This window comes from Equus caballus, chromosome 15 (genome assembly GCF_041296265.1).
Source record: "Equus caballus isolate H_3958 breed thoroughbred chromosome 15, TB-T2T, whole genome shotgun sequence".
NCBI lineage: Eukaryota > Metazoa > Chordata > Mammalia > Perissodactyla > Equidae > Equus > Equus caballus.
In genome coordinates this window covers 98,082,158-98,102,058 of record NC_091698.1, presented here as the reverse complement: position 1 = coordinate 98,102,058, position 19,901 = coordinate 98,082,158, and the positions used below count along the sequence as shown (strand labels likewise).

The following is a 19,901-nucleotide window of genomic DNA, read 5'->3' as shown; positions in this document are numbered from 1 at the left end:
GCATAATAGTAATAATATCTATCTAGAAGAACTGTTGTAAAGATTGGTTACTATATATAAATTGCTTAGAAGACTGCCTGGCATGTTGTAAAAGTTATAAAAGTGTGTGTTGCTATTTATCATTGCATAACAAAACACAAGTTACAAAACTGTGTGCTTTACAAAATATGATTCCTTAATATACATATATATGACATATATTACACATATCTTTAAGAAAAAAATTGGAAAGCTATACATCAAAGTCATAAAAGTAGTTCTCTCTCAGTAGTAGAACTATGGGTGATTTAAAAGTATAATATTGGCTTATTTTCTTTTTATTCTACATGAATGTATTTATTGTATAAATGCAAGGGTTTTTTTTGGTGAGGACGATTGGCCCTGAGCTAACATCTGTTGCCAATCTTCCCCTTTTACTTGAGGAAGGTTCATTCTCTATTTTTTGCATGTGGGATGCCACCAAAGCATGGCTTGATGAGCAGTGTGTAGGTCCGTGCCCAGGATCCAAACCCATGAACCCAGGGCCACCAAAGTGGAGCATGTGAACTTAACCAACTTAACCACTACGTCACAGGGCCAGCCCCAAAATGAAAGAATGTTTAATTTCAAGGGAGAATAATCAGCATTGATGCAATTTTTATAACTCAACAGAGAAAGGTTTCAACTTTCCTAGAATGAAAATAATTAGGATAAAATATAAATATCCACTAAAAATAATTTGACACTAGTTTTACAACAGTCCCCAAATGTTTCTAATTATCAAATACTTAAAGGATACCAATACACTAGCTACATTTATGATTGGAAATGAAAATAGAAGACACAATAAATGGAGATTTTCACATTTTACTCTACGTAATTCTAAGCAATTTAGACCTTGGAGAGTGAGAATGTATTCATATATTAATTTGTATAGTTTTAAACAAAACTACCACCAGGAAAAAATGTAACGTCACTTACTTTTGTTAAGAAGGACGAGTAGGCAATATCACAAAACCAACTAAAAATAAGGTCCCCAAACTTCAAAATAAAATGCAACTTCAAAAACAAAAACGCTAAAAATATTTCCACTGTTAACCATGAAAACCTGTTTTTATACATCTCCCTCAAATAAAGAATCATAAATAATTTCTAATATATATACATTATGTTTAAGAAGGTTAATTTGTAACCCCATTTTTAGAACCTAAACTATAATTTTTTTTTTGAAACTATAATAGTGGCCAACTCAAAAAAAAAAAAAAGCTCCAGGAATGCAGGGGACTTGTCTGAGTAGTTTACCTATATAATGCATTGCCAGTGCTTATAACGGTACCTGACATTCAATAAACATTTGCTAATCAATTAACCAAAGGAATATTTGAAGAATAATGTATGTTCTGTTATAAAGACTATATATTTACCTTAAAAAGACATTTGCGAGGCTAGAATTTGTAACTTCCTTCTTCAAAAAAAAGATTATGTCCAAGATAAGTTAATAAACATAAACAAAGTAAGCATGCATACGGTGGTCAAAAGGTGGTTTCATTGAAAGGTTCATCCCAACACACATACATACTGTCACAGGATGAACCGTGCCGTCCTCCTTCCCCAACACACACGTAAATTCAGACTTTGAAGCCCTAACCTCCAGTACCTCAGAATGTGACTGTATTTGTAGACAGGGCCTTTAAAGAGGTAATTAAGTCAAAGTTGAGGCTGTCAGGGTGGGTCCTAACCTCATCTGACTGGTGTCCTTATAAGAAGAGGCGATTAAGATACACATATGGGGCTGGCCCGGTGGCACAGCGGTTAAGTGCACACGTTCCGCTTCGGCGGCCCAGGGTTTGCCGGTTTGGATCCCGGGTGCGGACACAGCACCGCTTGGCAAGCCATGCTGTGATAGGCGTCCCACATATAAAGTAGAGGAAGATGGCCACGGATATTAGCTCAGGGCCAGTCTTCCTCAGAAAAAAGAGGAGGATTGGCAGATGTTAGCTCAAGGCTAATCTTCCTCGAAAAAAAACTAAAAGACACACACACACTAGAATGTGAGCACAGAGGAAAGACCATGTGAGGACACAGCGAGAAGGCAGCCATCTGCAAGCCAAGGAGAGAGGCTTTAGAAGAAACCAAACCTGCTGACACCTTGATCTCAAACTTCCAGCCTCCAGAACTATGAGAAACAAATTTCTGTTGTTTAAGCCACACAGTTGGTGTGGTATCTTGTTATGGTGGCTCTAGTGAACTAACACATCTAAATACACATAAAAGTTACAACAATACTTCTGATTATTTATTATTTATTTACTTAAAATTAAAACATTTAAATCCATAGAAACTGACAACAGCGACAACAGCTAATATATACTTAATACCTATAATGCGTCAGGTCCACGCTAAGTACCATATATGTATAACCTAATTTAGTCCTCACAAAAAAATTTTATAAAATAAATTCTATCATTAGTGCCATCCAAAGTAAGGAAATTAAAGCTTTGATGACAGGAAATTTCTATACTCTAAAATGGAAAAAAGAGTGGTCAACTTTGACTCTACTTCCACAGTACTAGTGTGCTTTATGCAAAAATGACTATTAAAAGTTGAACATTATTACTTTAACTATAAAAAGCTGTTTCTTTAAGCCAATTAATGAAATTAGTATGTGTCTTTTTTTTTCCTAAAGATTTTAATTTTCCTTTTTCTCCCCAAAGCCCCCCAGGGACATAGTTGCATATTTTTTTAGTTGTGGGTCCTTCTAGTTGTGGCACATGGGATGCTGCCTCAGCATGGCTTAACGAGCGATGCCACGTCTGCACCCAGGATCCGAACCGTCGAAACCCCAGGCCGCCAAAGCAGAGCGTGCCAACTTAACCACTCGGCCATGCGGCCAGCCCCAGTACTTCAGTCTTTAAAAGAAGCTTAACTGCTTTTCCAGGAGGCTCCAATTTTAGGCTACGATTTATTACGTATTCACTGTCACGTGCTATTCTAGATGTTTTAGCTCATTTAACACTCATAACAACCTAAGAATAATGAACTATTATTATGTTTGACAAATGAGGACACTGAGTCACAAACAGGTTAGGTAGTTGTCAGAGGTCATAAGGCTGATGTTAAACTGAGAAGTCTTGTTCCAGAGTACGTGCTCTTAATCAATATACTATAATGAATCATATTATTTTCCATAAAAATGAGATGTGATAAAAGATTCAAAAACAGAATCCAAAAAGCAATACTGATATTAGATAAAAATCATCCATGTCAGAGACCTTTCAGGATATTACACAAATTTTGCCCTCCTAGAATTATAGAACTTTTCAGTCTGTAAGAAACGCCTTTTTCAGATGAGGGAATCTACACCCAAACAAATCAAATGACTTGGCATCTTCCTTTTTTTTTTTGGCACCTGAGCTAACAACTGCTGCCAATCTTTTTTTTTTGTCCTGCTTTATCTCCCCAAATCCCCCAGGTACATAGTTGTATATCTTAGTTGCAAGTCCTTCTAGTTGTGGCACATGGGACACTGCCTCAACGTGGCCTGACAAGCGGTGCCATGGATCCGAACCAGTGAAACCCTGGGCTGCCGCAGTGGAGCACACATTCTTAACCACTCAGCCACGGGGCCGGCCTTGATACCTTCCTGACTCACTGCATTTTCATATGCTATTCTCTCTGTGTTTTGCCTCCCACCCGAAGCCTACTTTTTCATGTGGCTAATTTCTTTACATCTCAACTCAAATGTCACTTTCTTACGTCAAGGCCTTTCCTAAGTCTACCTCAACTGAATGAGGCACATCCCTCCATAATTCTGTCTCATAGCACCCAGATCTTTTCCTTCATAGTATTTATCATATTCTGCAAATATTTTACTTGTTTAAAGTAACATTCTTCATCTCCTCCACAAAACTACCACTTTGAGAAAGAGACTATGTTATTGTATCTTTAGAGGCTAGCACTCCTCCTAGAACATAACAGATCCTGATTAAATATTTCATAGATGGATGGATAAATGAACCATTTTATGTCTGACAATTAATTGCTTACATTTACAGAGAACTTACTATATATTCCAGGAACTGTTCCAAATGCTTTATATATACTGTAACATTTAATTCTTACAGTAATTCTATAAGCTATAAATGCTACTCTTAGCTTCATTTAACAGGTAAGAAAGTGAGGCACAAAGAAATTAAATAACTTGTCTGAAGTCACAGCTAGCGAGGGAGAGAGTCAGAATTCAACTGTAAGTAACCTGACTCTCACTCCTAAATACTACAGTATAGCTGCTGTGACACACCAAAGTTACTTGTACAATGAGAATTTTCTTTGCAGAAATTGATTGGTGGGCCCTCTGTGGTAACGTATTTTTAACTTGACCAGAAGAAGCGAAACGAAATGAAAATTGGCATTCTACTATTGTAAAACTTTCTTCAGATGACTGGAAAAACATAATCATAAAAATGTCCCAAATGTGGAACATTCCCTACATATCCACCAACTAATTTATCTACCACATACGAATCAACTTTAAAAAGTTATGGAAGCAACACTTGGACTTTTCCTTTTCAATCTCATCCTTCTTTAAAGAGTCCCTGCCTAAGGTAACAAACCAAGAACTAAAGCCAAAAGAAACATGCTATAAGCTCTTGGGTCAAAGGCGATCAGATTAATGGAATGTTAAAATATCTTTCATTTTTAAAAACATATGACTTTGTTTCTGTCTGTTTTGTGGCCAAAATGAAATTTGAGATGGAAAATTAACAATAAAAATAAAGCCTTCTGTTTCTATACATTTTCCTTTTCTTTCTTTAACATATTAAACTTCAATGATCTAAGTAACCTAACATCAAATAATGACTACCCTGCCACAAAAACAAGACAGGTCAAGGTCTGTTGCATTTCCTTCCAAAAATAAAACTTCAAATTCTAATCTCTCTTCCATAATTACGCCGAATCATAAGTCTGAAGAAACAATGTATCTGTTTCAAATACATGTACTATGAATCTATATATCAAATAGGCAATAATAAGAACGGTTAACACTTAGGGAGCCTCATAACCAGGATTATTTATTTTATTAATTCACTTAATCCCCTACAATGACCCCCACGACATAGATATTATTTATTGTCTGTATGCAATAGGTTGGAACTCAGAGACATTGAGAAACCTGCTGTAGTCACCATGATCTTTGAGTTAGACCACGGCAGAGCTAAGATTCAAATACTTTATATTTTCCCCATCTTATAGGAACTTTCATAACTCAACTGTCATGTACTCTAATCTCTTATCCTCCCAACTAGAGCATTCTACTAACTGAAGCTTCATCACTTTGACTAAAAACAAAAAAACAAAAACAAAACCTCATTACTCTCCAAGGCAGCCCATTCGTCAAATCGACTCCAAATTAACTTCTCAATTCCTTCACTCATACCTCAGATGGCATCGTTTCAAGTCTCTAAGCATTCCATCCCTTGAGTACCCTCTATCAATGTGCCTTTTAAAACAAGGCAACAGGGCATCTAGACTGTATCTAACATTCCAGGCATGGCAAATCATCTCAAAATAGAGAATGTCTATCTCTATCATCTTAGAAACTATATCAAAGCAGTCCAAATTTCCTTTACTATTTTGGGCAGCCACACCACCAATGATCCTTGCCTGGTTTACATTCAAGAAAAATTTTTTTAAAAAATATTGCTCTTTAATTCATAACTACTATTAAGCAACCTATCCCTTGAGTTCCTCACATCAAGTATAGGTCATTATTCTGGTTAAATTTCACTTCTTCCATCTAGCCACTGATCTTCCCAATTGAAAATTTCTAGATTTTGGCTCATAATGTAAAGTCATCCTCATATTTCAGTTTTAGCTCATTTGCAAAATTTTTCAACATGCCACCATTGCCTCCATACAAGTCCTTAATAAAGTGTTTAATAGAAGAGGAGAGAACCCTGAAACCTGTCCCTGGGGATCTCTGTCCAAGGTACCATTCATGCCTTCATCAGTCTCAGAATACAGCTATTAAATTAGTTATAAAGCTGCCTACCCACATGCTTATTCGTTGATATTTCTCCAGATCATCTTCAAATATGTCCGACTTTTTTCAAAAATCTATTGCACTACCCTGATCTACAAGTTCAATAAAGCTATCCAAGAAAGAAGGAATGAAAGAGAAGAAAAAGACAAAGGTTATTCTGTCATGACTTGTTCCTAGAGAAACCTATCCTGGCCCATAGTGATCACTGCTTTCTTGGTGCTCTACCAAAAAGAGTAAAACACTGTTGATTGAAAAACAGAATTCGACTTCCTAATTTAACTATAAGGACAAAAACAGAGCAGTTTCATACTCAGGTGATGAAAATACGATTATTATTATAGTTCCTCATTTAATTAACATTGGTAATAACATGTATAATATTTCCAGTTGGTACCACTTTGGCCTACAGAGATAAATTTCTTATTTACTTTCAGTTACTAAAATGTCATTGTCAGGTTTCTCATACATCTACATAATTCTCAGTTAATTAAGCAAAGATGCTATTAATTTCAACATACTAAATGAAAATACAGTAGTTCTGTTTGAACGCTAACTGCTAGGCAGATTGTGTGTGAAGCCAAGTTGGCCTTATTCTAAATCTCAGTGTTTTAGAGCTGTAAGAGACCTGGTGTTTATAGCACAATTGCCTCCTTTTATAGACAAAGACACTGAGGCTCTCAGAGATGGAATGACTTGACCAAGCTCATAAAGCTAATACTAGCATGGCTAAGCACAGAAATTAGATCTACTCAGAGGCTACTGATAATGTTTCACAAAACCATGTCATCAAAAAGAATAAATAAATAAAACAAATACTTTCTTACCAACTGGACTTCACCAAAAGCACCTCTTCCAATAACTTTTACAACATCATAGTCTTCTGCCTTCATCTGTAGACCTCTGATTTTTTTCACAATTTTCTCATCTATAATAAAAAGACCACCATATTTGTAATATCAATTAGCATATTTATAAACAATATTTAAAAATAACCACCATATTTTTAAACAAATTCTTATTTCAAGAAATAGCTTAGTTTTCAGGTAAATCTGTCAGTTTTTAAAGGCTGCTGTTTAAAAATCTAAGATACACATTAACTTTATATCAAAGAACTGAAACTCTATGGTTTATTAACACATATAAACAAATACTACTTACTGACTCCCAAAAAGTAGCAGTTAAGCTACTCTGTTGCTTGGCAAGTTAGATGACAGCTGAAACAGTGACGACCCAAGCAATCTTGGAGTGCATTCTGAATCATAGCAGAAAGCTGCTATGAAGTTACTTGCAAGGCTAATCTTAGTAATGAATTTTGGGAGCCTACTTCTTTGAAAAATAGTAATCACATATTGTAGATATGGTAACTACAGACAAGATTGTTTAATTAGGAAAACAGCCCAGTCTCTGACAATACCAAATTAAAGAGCTTACTGTGTTGATATAAAGTAAATATTAATTATTTTGAGAATTTCTTATTCTTAGAATTCAAGTAGTTCAAGGGCCAGCCCAGTAGCATAGTGGTTAAGATCGAAAGCTCTGCTTTGGTGACCCAGGGTTCATGGGTTCAGATCCTGGGTGTGGACCTACACACCACCCATCAAGCCATGCTGTGGCTGCATCCCACATACAAAATAGAGGAAGACTGGCATAGATGTTAGCTCAGAGCCAATGTTTGTCACCAAAAAAAAGAAAAAAAAAGAGAATTCAAGTTCATTTACACTTTCATTGCAATCAACATTGGCAAACATTAAAAGTTATCACATACATGACAATAATTATCACATTATCTTTCACTAACTAGAATGAAATGTCTGCATTTATACAAACAAAGTTCATTAAGTCTTCTGGGTAAACACTTTGGTCAAGCTAAGTCGTAACGCTGCTAATATTAATTTAAAACTTCTCTGGGAACTGCCATATATAACCCATTCTGAGACAGCTAAATAGTCTTAAAAATTTATACAAAATCTTGAACTTTACCTAATTTACATACTGTAATTGGTTCTGGAGTTTTGCTTTGAAAATAGAGAATATTAGTATTTAAATAAATCAAATGGCAAACTAAAAATACTTAAGTTTTATAGATTAAAGTTTACAGACTGCAAAAATATTAAATATACATCTCTTATTAAAAATATAACTATACGATCAAATTTGAAGTTTATACATACTTACATCTATTTAAGAAATTATCTATATTCTTATTTTTCCTCAAAGCAGGAAAATCCAAATCAAGGACCAAAGAATTTAAGCCATCCTGTTTAACAAAAAATAAAAAGAGGAAAAAGAAAGTTGTTACAATTTCCAAGCTCTCAAAAAAAAAAAGTCGTGAAGTTTTATTATATGTTGTTCTTGCTGAATAAATGTCAATCTTCTTTGATACGACATTACCACCCCAGTGGCTCCATATCCAACATATCTTAACCAGTTTCCCAACTTCTGCTAGAGAATATTAGGATTGACTCTATCATGTTTTCCTTTCTTCTTTTAGGCAACAGAAAAATGTCACTTAAAAATATGCATCTGCTACTATTTTTGCTAGTCAGATGTCTTCTTTGCTCTCTTTAAATGCCAAGTAAAATTTCACCAAGCTTTTGACTTTAACAAATACACCCAGACTGAGGAAGTTTCCCTTCATTCAACAACCCTTAACTGTGTGCCTGGTGTATACAAAGAATACAAAATCCAAAAATAAATAAAACACTAACTATCCCTACCCTCAGGGAACTGAGCCTCAGAAATAAATTTCCCAGGGCCCAGCCCTGTGGCCTAGTTGTTAAGTTCAGCACACTCTGCTCCAGTGGCCCGGGTTCATGGGTTCAGATCCCAGTCGTGGACCTACAACACTCGTCAGTCATGCTGTGGCAGCGACCCACATATAAAGTAGAGGAAGATGGGCACAAATATTAGCTCAGGGCTCATCTTCCTCAAGCAAAAAGAAGAGGAAGATTGCCAACAGATGTGAGCTCAGGGCTAATCTTCCTTAGCAAAAACAAAACAAAACCTAAATTTTCCCTAAAAACATAAAAATAGGATGTTTCTATTTTCTTTAAGTTTCATGCACTTTCCAGACTTTCTACAACATGCACACATTACATTTATAATCAAAATAGAAAACAGTACATACATATAACCTGGTAGTGGTGAAAAAACTAGTAAGAAACAAACTAAGTCTTAAATTACTCAATGGATATGCCTGTGAAGGAAACAGTATTTGTAAAACACTATGGCATATATTGCCTCATCCCCAAGTAACTCTGAGGAGGGGAGGAGGAAATATTCTCATTTTAAAAATAAACAACCAAAGGTTTAGAGAGATTAAGTGACTTTCACTTGCCCAAGGTTATACTATTAGGAAACGACACAGCAGAATACTAACTAAATCTTAGAGGTCAACATACTTAATTCAGTGCCCTAGTCTCAACAACTAGACCAACACCATGGAGCTTGGAAGGATAAAAAAGAAAGCTGGAAGATTGCAGAAAACAAAACAGCGATAAAGAGACCTTTTGGGAATCTGGGTGGGGGAAAATTACATGCAAAACTTAGAAGGGTAACTTGAGTTCTTAGTTTACTAATTCTAGAAGAATTGCAAATACTATATTTACCATTTAGTTATACTTTACATTTTGAATTTCCATTCTTTAAAAAATATATCAGCACTTGATGAAAATATTCTTTAACAACAGAAAGAGGCAGCCATGTGAGGAATAAATTATAAACATTTTTAATCACAATTAAAATTATCATATCCCACTGACAGCAATAATGCAAACATACAAAACAATCTTTTTTTTTTTTTCAGGGAGGAAGATTGGCCCTGAGCTAACTCTGTTATCAATCTTCCTCTTCTTTTTTTTTTCCTCTCCAAAGCATTAGTACATAGTTGTAAGACCTTCTAGTTCTTCTATGTGGGACACCACCACAGCATGCCTTCATGAGCAGTGTGTAGGTCTGCACCCAGGTTCCAAACCTGCGAACCCCAGGCCACAAAAGCAGAGCTCATGAACTTAACCACTACACTACTGGGCCAGCCCCAAAACAATCTTGATTCTCCTGAACTGAAAGAAAAACAAATACACTGAAAAAATAATAAATATCCAACTTCTAGTCAAGTTGAAATTGTTAAATTCACACTTTGAAACCCTCCCCCCCTTCTCCAGGACAGCTGGATTGCTCTTCAAGGATTCCAGCACTTTAACAAATTGGCTATTTTTAAGTACCAAAATATCAATATACCTTTATTGGTATAATTTTGATGTTTTAAATAAGTTTAAAATGTAAAATCTGAATCACTTATATTCTTGGATATATCCAGATTTATACTCTATTAAAATGTCAAATCAAAGAAAGATCCATTCATTTGGAAACCTTCTTCTATATTTCCATTAACCTCCGGAGGAAGAAAAACATCTAAACTGACAAGGCAAAAGCTCCTATTACAAGAATAAATATCCTCCTCTAGTTTAGCCACTTTCCAAACAAATAGAATATGAACACTTTATACTAAAATGATAAAAGTAATTGAATTTAAAATCTCCATCTACCCATAAAGAAGACAAAAGAAATTTTTCTTCAAAACAAAATTACAGCTTGATATCAGTAAGAGGACTGATTTCTTGCCTATCCCACAGTGTTGCAAAAGTTATCACAAAGAGATGGTATTATATAAAAATTAAATAATTCTGAAAAAAATCTGGAAATAGTTTATAAATATTTCCCCATAATATCCCCCACTAGTGTAGAATCAGAGAGCTTTTTCAGCAGTTGGAACACTTGGGCAGTTGCTCAATTCAACAACAATACCATTTTGTTATTTTAAACCATTTTTTAAAGATCAAATACTATTTCATTTGTGCATTACCTTTTATTTTTATTTAGTATTTATTACTGAATGATACTATGACACTTCAATCTGCTAGTAATTTGTATTAGAAGAAAATGTAGAATACATATTTATAAATTTATATTTATAATTGAGCTTTTATGTTTATAAATTTTTACATGACATTTTTTCTATTTAGTATCACTTTTTAAGAAATAAATTCTGGATTTTTTTAAGATACCAATATTTTCAGTGTATGAAATTAATATATACTGAGATCCAGTCTCTGGGTTAGCTCAGGACCTGACTGAAAGCCTAGGTCTACGACCTTCCTTGTTATGCAGTTTCATATAAACTTTAGGCAGTAAGATTTTTTTCTTCAGTCACTGTAATTTCAAATGTGACTCTTTCCTTTGAGAGTGATACTAAAACTGAGCTAAAGAAATTTTAAAAAGAATAAAACAAATTAAAGAAAAGCCTACAACCAAAACTCACAGCAATGAAGAAAATTAACACTAGTGATCCCTTTCCCCACTTTCAGGAGAAGATTTAAAAGTCACAGGCCCACTGAAACAAAACAAAACACCACACCTACAGGATATTCAAGGAGCAGAAAAACAAAATACCAAGCAATGAGTAGGAGCTGAAGTCACAAAGACCTACTGGATTTCACGGCAGAAAGCAGTAAAACCAATGACTGAGAATTAGAAGGGCCTAAATGTGGTGAGACCAAAACCAGAATGATTACTGGGAAAACAGAAAACCCCAGCTCCTAAAAAAAGACTGAAAAAGATCTTACTGCCCAAGTTTTATATGAAACTATATAACTAGGTAGGTCAGACACAGCCTTCTGTGAGCTAAGCCCCCAGAACTTGCCCAGTGACTAGATCTCCCACACCTCTAATATTACTAGCTGAGAAATGTGAATCCCCTCCAATACTGGAACTAACTTGGGTTGTCTATATGTGAAAAGTTAGCATCGGGGGAAGGCAGAGAGAAAAGTGTATCATCCTACTGTCTTTCTGAATAAACAAGTACAAGCCAATACACAATTTCTCCCATTACAATTATTACGGTGAAAGAATATACATAACATAATGACCCCTTTTCCTATCCTTTGCAGAATACAGAACCCTTTATACTTTAGCTGTCAAGAAGGAATGAAGTATTGGACTCAATTTCACTTCCCACTACACACTGACTCTAAAAACCTAATTTTTAAAAAATATCCAAATGAAACACATACCCCAAAAAAGGGAAGGAGGTTGGAAATACTTCATCAATCTGGAATGTCTAAAGTGATACGCAAAATGATGGAGACAATCTTGCAGGAATTTCAATTGTTAAACGCAGCACAAATTATGATTTAGCTGAAAATTTTATAAAGTTATAATTTGCCAGCATAAAGGTAGTATTTAAAGCCATAAAACTGCCTAAGACCACTAAAAGAATGCATTTAGACAAATAAAAAAGGATCAAGAACTGAGTCCTGGGATATGGAGAGACTGGGGAAAAGAGAGGACTAAGAAGGAACCAGTAGCAGTGACGGCAGCGTCATGGCAGAGTGAGCTTGACCAGGACTCCCTCCCCTCCAACATACAAAAAGGAGCAACCATATTCCAACAAAAAATATCCTAATACCATAGGAATCCTCGGAGGCCCACAGCAGCCAAACGACGGAGGGTGGAGGGCTGGAGCCCCCCTTGGAGGAGCTGGAACAGGGTAAGAGAGAACGTCCCTTCCCCCACAAAGACTGGGATCGCTGACATGAGAGGCTCGTGAGGAAAGGAGTGGGGGAGGGGTCGTGCATCGGCAGGATCACCCAGGACTCCCTAGCGCCCTTGCAGCCTAGAGAGAAGCCCTCTAACAGGGCGAAAGCTTTTGCGTGGGGTAACTTCATAGAGCCAAGACCCCAGGAGACCAGATCGCGAGAGCTGATCGGGAAACCGGGTTTGCACGTAAGAGAAAGCACCCCTCCTCCACCTACCCGCGCTGTGCTGCGCTATACTGCACTGCACTGCGCCATCTCGGCTGAAGGTGGAGGGCTCAGAATACGTGGTTCTTAACCCCCATCTAGTGACGACAGGCTGTAACTGCAACCAAATAATATCACAATGGAGAAGACCCATCCTTCTAGCATCCATCAATTCAAGTCTCCAGATCAAAGGGAAAACAAGCACCCAGAATTATGTCCTGAGGACTTGGAAATAAGTAAACTAAACGACAATGAATTCAGAATAGCTATTGTCAAAAAACTCAATTAGGTAAAAGAAAATATAGAGAAACAATTCAACAAGTTCTGGAGTTACTACACAAAAGAGATTGAAACTATAAAGAAGAATCAATCAGAAATACTAGAGATGAATAATACAATGGATCAGATAAAACAAAATACGGATTTTACAATGGATCAGATAAAACAAAATACAGATTCCCTGAGTGCTCATGTGGACACCATAGAGGACCAAATAAGCACAATTGAAGATAGACAGGTTTAATGGCCCCAGACAGAGAAAGAGAGAAAACTAAGACTAAAAAGAAACGAAGAAAATCTCGGAGAAATAGCCAACTCAATGAGGAAATGCAACCTAAGAATTATAGGTATCCAAGAAAGTGAATAAAAGGAGAATGGAGCAGAAAGCGAGCTCAAAGAAATAACAGCAGAGAACTTCCCAAATCTAGGGAATGACAGAGAAATGTGTGTGGAGGAAGTATTCAGATATCCTAGATATGTCAATGTAAAAAGACCTACTGCAAGGCATATGGTAGTAAAACTGGCAAAAATGAATGACAGAAAGAATACTCAGGGCAGCAAGGCAGAAGAAAATAACCTCCAAAGGAACCCCTATCAGACTTTCAGCAGATTTCTCTGCAGAAACCTTACAAGCTAGGAGAGATTGGAATGACATATTCAAAACTTTTATAAAAATCTTCAGCCAAGAATACTCTATCCAGCAAAAATATCCTTCAGATATGAGAGAGAAATTAAATCTTTCCCAGACAAATATAATAAGGGACTTCGTAGCCACAAGACACCCCCCACAAAAAATCCTCAAGAAGGCCCTCATACCTGAAAAAAGAAAAAAAGGGAGAAAGGGGTCACAAAACACAGAGTAAGGAGACAGATAGAATCAGAACAGGATAGCAAATATTCAACTATAGCATTAGGATAAAGGGAAGGAAAACACCAAAAACAAAGACAATCTTGTCACTTTAACCACAAACTCACAAGACAAGTTGGAATAAGAGATAAAAATAATAACTTGGGAGGGGAGGAGGAAAGGGACTGAATCAGTTTAAGTTAAGGAAATAAGAGGCCACCAGAAAATGGACTATGCTATGCACAAGATTTCAAATACAAACTTCAGGGTACCCACTAAACTGAAAAACAGAACAGAGACACAAAAAATAAATAAGGAAAAAACTAAGAAACACAGCATAAGAAGCTGCAGAAGTCAATGGGTAGACCAAAACACACAGGACGAGAAACAAAGGAAATGCAGGAAAACTGGAAAACAAGTGACAGAATGACAGCATTCAACCCTCATACATCAATAATCACCCTCAATGTAAATGGACTAAACTCTCCAATAAAAAGAGACAGTGTGGCAAGATGGATTAAAGAACAAGATCCAACAATCTGTTGCCTCCAGGAAACACACCTCAGCTCCAAGGACAAATACAGGCTCAGAGTGAAGGGGTGGAAGTCCATACTCCAAGCTAATGGCAAACAAAAGAAAGCAGGTGTCACAATACTTACATCAGACAAAGTAGATTTCAAGATAATGCAGGTAAAGAGAGACATAGAGGGTCAGTATATAATGATCAAAAGGACAATACATCAAGAAGAAATAATGCTTATAAATATCTATGCACCCAACACAGGAGCACCAAAGTTCATAAAGGAACTATTAATAAACCTAACAGAAGATATCAAAAATAACACAATAATACTAGGGGACCTCAACACCCCACTCACATCATTGGACAGATCATCCAGACAGAAAATCAACAGGGAAACAGTGGAATTACACAAAAACCTAAAACAGTTGGACTTCATAGACATATAGAACACTCCATCCAAAAACAGCAGAATACACATTCTCCTCAAGTGCACACGCAACATTCTCAAGGATAGACCATATGTTGGGAAACAAGGCAAGCCTCTATAAATTTAAAAAAGTTGAAATAACAAGCATCTTCTCTGATCCTAATGCTATACTTCTAGAAATTAATTATAAGAAAAGAGCTGAGAAAGGGACACAGATGTGGAGACTAAACAATATGCTATTGAACAAGCAATGGATCATTGAAGAAATTAAAGAAGAAATCAAAAAATATCTGGAGACAAATGAAAATGGTAACATGCCAAACCAACTCATATGGGATACAGCAAAAGCTGTATTAAGAGGGAAATTCATCACAATACAGGCACACCTTAACAAACAAGAAAAATGCCAAATAAGCAATCTCAAATTACACCTAACTGAATTAGAGAAAGAAGAACAAACAAAGCCCAAAGTCAGCGGGATAAATAATAAAAATCAGAGGAGAAATAAATGCTATTGAAACAAAAAAGGCAGTAGAAAGGATCAATGAAACAAAGAGCTGGTTCTTTGAGAAGACAAATAAAACTGACAAATTCCTAGCCGGACTTACAAAGAAAAAAAGAGAGAAAGCTCAAATAAACAAAATCAGAAATGAAAGGGGAGAAATAACAACAGACTCCACAGAAATACAATGGATTATAAGAGAATACTACAAAACACTATATGCCAACAAAATGGATAACCTAGAGGAAATGAATAAATTCTTAGACTTTTACAATCTCCCAAAGCTAAGTCAAGAAGAAGCAGACAATCTGAACAGACCAGTCACAAGGAAAGAGATTGAAACAGCAATCAAAAGCATCCCAAAGAATAAAACCTCAGGACCAGATGGCTTTCCTGGGGAATTCTACCAAACTTTCAGAGAGGATTTAATACCTATACTTTTCAGGCTATTCCAAAAAATTAGGGAGGATGGAACACTTCCTAACACATTCTATGAGGCCAACATCATGCTGATACCAAAGCCTGACAAGGACAGCACAAAAAAGGAGAACTACAGGCCAATATCGCTGATGAACATAGACGCAAAAATCCTCTACAAAATTTTGGCAACCCAAATTCAGCAATACATCAAAAGGATCATACATCATGATCAAGTGGGATTCATACCAGGGACACAGGGATGGTTCAACATCTGCAAATCAATCAATGTGACACACTACATCAACAAATTGAGGAATAAAAACCACATGATCATCTCAATAGATGCAGAGAAAGCATTTGACAAGATCCAACAGCCATTTATGATAAAAACTCTGAAAAAAATGGGGTTAGAAGGAAATTACCTCAACATAATAAAGCCATATATGACAAACTCACAGCCAACATCACACTCAATGGGCAAAAACTGAAAGCCATCCCCCTGAGAACAGGAATGAGACAAGGATGCCCTCTATCACCACTCTTATTCAACATAGTACTGGAGGTTCTGGCCAGAGCAATTAGGCAAGAGAAAGGAATAAAAGGAATCCAAATAGTGAGGGAATAAGTGAAACTCTCGCTGTTTGCAGACAACATGATCTTATATATAGAAAACCCCAAAGAATCCATTGGAAAACTTTTAGAAATAATCAACAACTACAGCAAAGTTGCAGGATATAAAATCAACTTACATAAATCAGTAGCATTTCTATACTCTAACAATGAACTAACAGAAAAAGAACTCAAGAACCTAAAAGCATTCACAATCGCAACAAAAAGAATAAAATGCCTTGGGGTGAATTTAACTAAGGAAGTGAAAGACCTATACAACAAAAACTACAAGGCTATCCTGAAAGAAATTGATGACGACATAAAGAGATGGAAAGACATTCTATGCACATGGATTGGAAGAATAAACATAATTAAAATGTCCATACTACCTAAAGCAATCTACAGATTCAACGCAATCCCAATCAGAATCCCAATGACATTCTTTGCAGAAATAGAACAAAGAATCCTAAAATTCATACGGGGCAACAAAAGACCCCAAATTACTAAAGCAATCCTGAGAAAGAAGAACAAAGCTGGAGGTGTCACAATCCCTGACTTCAAAATATACTACAAAGCTACAGTAATCAAAACAGCATGGTACTGGTACAAAAACAGATGCACAGATCAATGGAACAGAATTGAAAGCCCAGAAATAAAACCACACATCTATGCACAGCTAATCTTCGACAAAGGAGCTGAGGGCCTACAATGGAGAAAAGAAAGTCTCTTCAACAAATGGTGCTGGGAAAAGAATGAAAATCAACCATTCTTTCTCACCATTCACCAAAATAAACTCTAAATGGATCAAACACCTAAAGGTAAGACCTGAAACCATAAGGCTTCTAGAAGAAATTATGGGCAGTACACTCCTTGACATCAGTATGAAAAGGATCTTTTCGGACACCATGTCTTCTCAGACAAGGGAAACAACAGAAAGAATAAACAAATGGGACTTCATTAGACTAAAGAGCTTCTTCAAGGCAAGGGAAAACAGGATTGAAACAACAAAACAACCCACTAATAGGGAAAAAAATATTTCCAAGTCATATATCCGACAAAGGGTTAATCTCCGTAATATATAAAGAACTCACAAAACTCAACAACAAAAAAATCAAACAACCCGATCAAAAAATGGGCAGGAGACATGAACAGACGTTTCTCCAAAGAAGACATATGAATGGCCAATAGGCACATGAAAAGATATTCATCACCACTGATCATCAGGGAAATGCAAATCAAAACTACACTAAGATATCACCTTACACCCATTAGAATGGCAAAAATAACCAAAACAAAAATTAACAAATGTTGGAGAGGTGTGGAGAAAAAGGAACCCTCATACACTGCTGGTGGGAATCCAAACTGGTGCAGCCACTATGGAAAACAGTATGGAGATTTCTCAAAAAATTAAAAATAGAAATACCTTATGACCCAGCCATCCCACTACTGGGTATCTATCCAAAGAACTTGAAGTCAGCGATTCCAAAAGTCCCATGCACCCCTACGTTCAGTGCAGCATTATTTACAATAGCCAAGACATGGAAGCAACCTAAGCACCCACCAACTGATGACTGGATAAAGAAGATATGGTGTATATATATATACAATGGAATACTACTCCGCCATAAAAAAAGAATAAAATCATCCCATTTACAACAACATGGATGGACCTTGAGGGAATTATGTTAAGTGAAATAAGCCAGATAGAGACAGACAATCTCTGTATGACTCCACTCATATGAGGAAGTTAAACATGTAGACAAAGAGAACAGATTAGTGGCTACCAGGGGAAAGGGGGGTTGGAGGGTGGGCACAAAGGGTGAAGGGGTGCACCTACAACATGACTGACAAACAATAATGTACAACTGAAATTTCACAAGATTGTAAACTATCATAAATTCAATAAAACTTAAAAAAAAAAAAAAGGAACCAGTAAAGGAAGAGGAATATCAAGACTACTGTGCTATATTGGAAGCCAAATGAAGAGCGTAGCAAGAGGGAGAGAGAGTGAGCCACAAAGTCAGTACAACTGGTAAGTCAAATAAAACAAGACTGAGAATTCAGCAACTTGAAAGTCATCGGTAACTTTTTTTTTTTAAAGATTGGCACCTGAGCTAAGAACCATTGCCAATCTTGGTTTTTTTCCTGCTTTTTTTCTCCCCGAATGCCCCCAGTATATAGTTATATATTGTAGTTGTGGGTCCCTCTAGTTGCGGTATGCGGGACACTGTCTCAACGTGGCCTGATGAGTGGTGCCATGTCCGCACCCAGGATCCAAACCAGGGAAACCCTGGGCCGCTGAAGAGGAGCGTGCGAACTTAACCACTCGGCCACGAGATCGGCCCCTATCAGTAACTTTTATAAGGCCTATTTAGGCTATGAATCTGTTATTTCCAAATAAATGTTCAACACCTTCTTAGTTTCTGTTTTACTATAATTGCTGCATTTGTATTTAAAAAACAAAACAAAAACTTCCTTTAAGATGTTACTGTGAGCTCACACTCACAGACCCTAAACAATACCTAGCATTCAACTTGACAATAAATTATGTAGTATCTCATACCTTATACAGTCCATGTACCAAAAACTGTAACTAAATTATACAGGTCAATACAGCATTATTATTAATAACAGGAACTTTTCTTGACTACTTTGTGCCACGTGCTGTGCAAAAGCATTTTACATGCAGTCAACATTTTCGTTCTTACAACAATATACAAGCTAGGTTCTATTATTACACACCCACATCAGGAGACAGAAACTGAAGTTTAGAAAGGTGAAAAAACCTGCCTAAGCCAACACAGTTTATAAGTGAGAGAATTAGAAGTTTATGATACATTTATACTTTAAACATTACTGAATTTAAAGTTAATAAGGTTATTCCTCTAATGGAATACTGAACAACATTCAGCTTTTAAAGTTAAGACAGCAAAAGAATAGGAAACATATTTCTGTGTATCTGCTGTACAGATAAGTGACCAGGAAATGTTATTTCAATGTACTTGTAATACATTTCCTTCTGCTGTTATTACAACTCCAAATACAAATCTAAAAATAGTGGGACCAAACAAATCCATTATTAATAAATAAAATGTAAATTTTTAAGCCACTCTACAAGCACACACAGAAACTGCTGAATCTTAAGTATACTCTGTATTTCTTGTAGTACTCTTCTTTCACCTAGAAAAATCTAAGTCATATTAACTGATCTGCTATCATTTATCAGAATCAGTTGAAGAAAATCCTTAATGCTTATTTAAGATATAGCTTTTAAGTACATTAGTCTAAGATATGTCAGCCAAATTAAATGACAAATTAGATTTATCCTATCACCTAACAAAAAAGAATATTTGAAGAAAAAATTTGCATAAGAAAATAGAAAATAAAAGAGTACTACTAGATGCAAGTGTCTCACACATATTTTGCATCATATAGATTAACTTCACCGTAAGCTTGAGTAGCTAGGTTAATG

The 19,901-nt window shown here is 36.1% G+C and overlaps 1 protein-coding gene across 1 annotated transcript in view; it reads right to left on the bottom strand.

Moving 5' to 3' along the window:
* ROCK2 (Rho associated coiled-coil containing protein kinase 2) overlaps positions 1-19,901 on the bottom strand; it is a 161,783-nt gene that overhangs the window by 84,807 nt on the left and 57,075 nt on the right. The window contains exons 2-3 of the mRNA XM_023619529.2: positions 8,198-8,279; positions 6,847-6,947 (exon numbers count right to left, since the gene is read on the bottom strand). Of these exons, the coding sequence (XP_023475297.1) occupies positions 6,847-6,947; positions 8,198-8,279 (183 nt within the window). The remainder of the gene's footprint in view (positions 1-6,846; positions 6,948-8,197; positions 8,280-19,901) is intronic.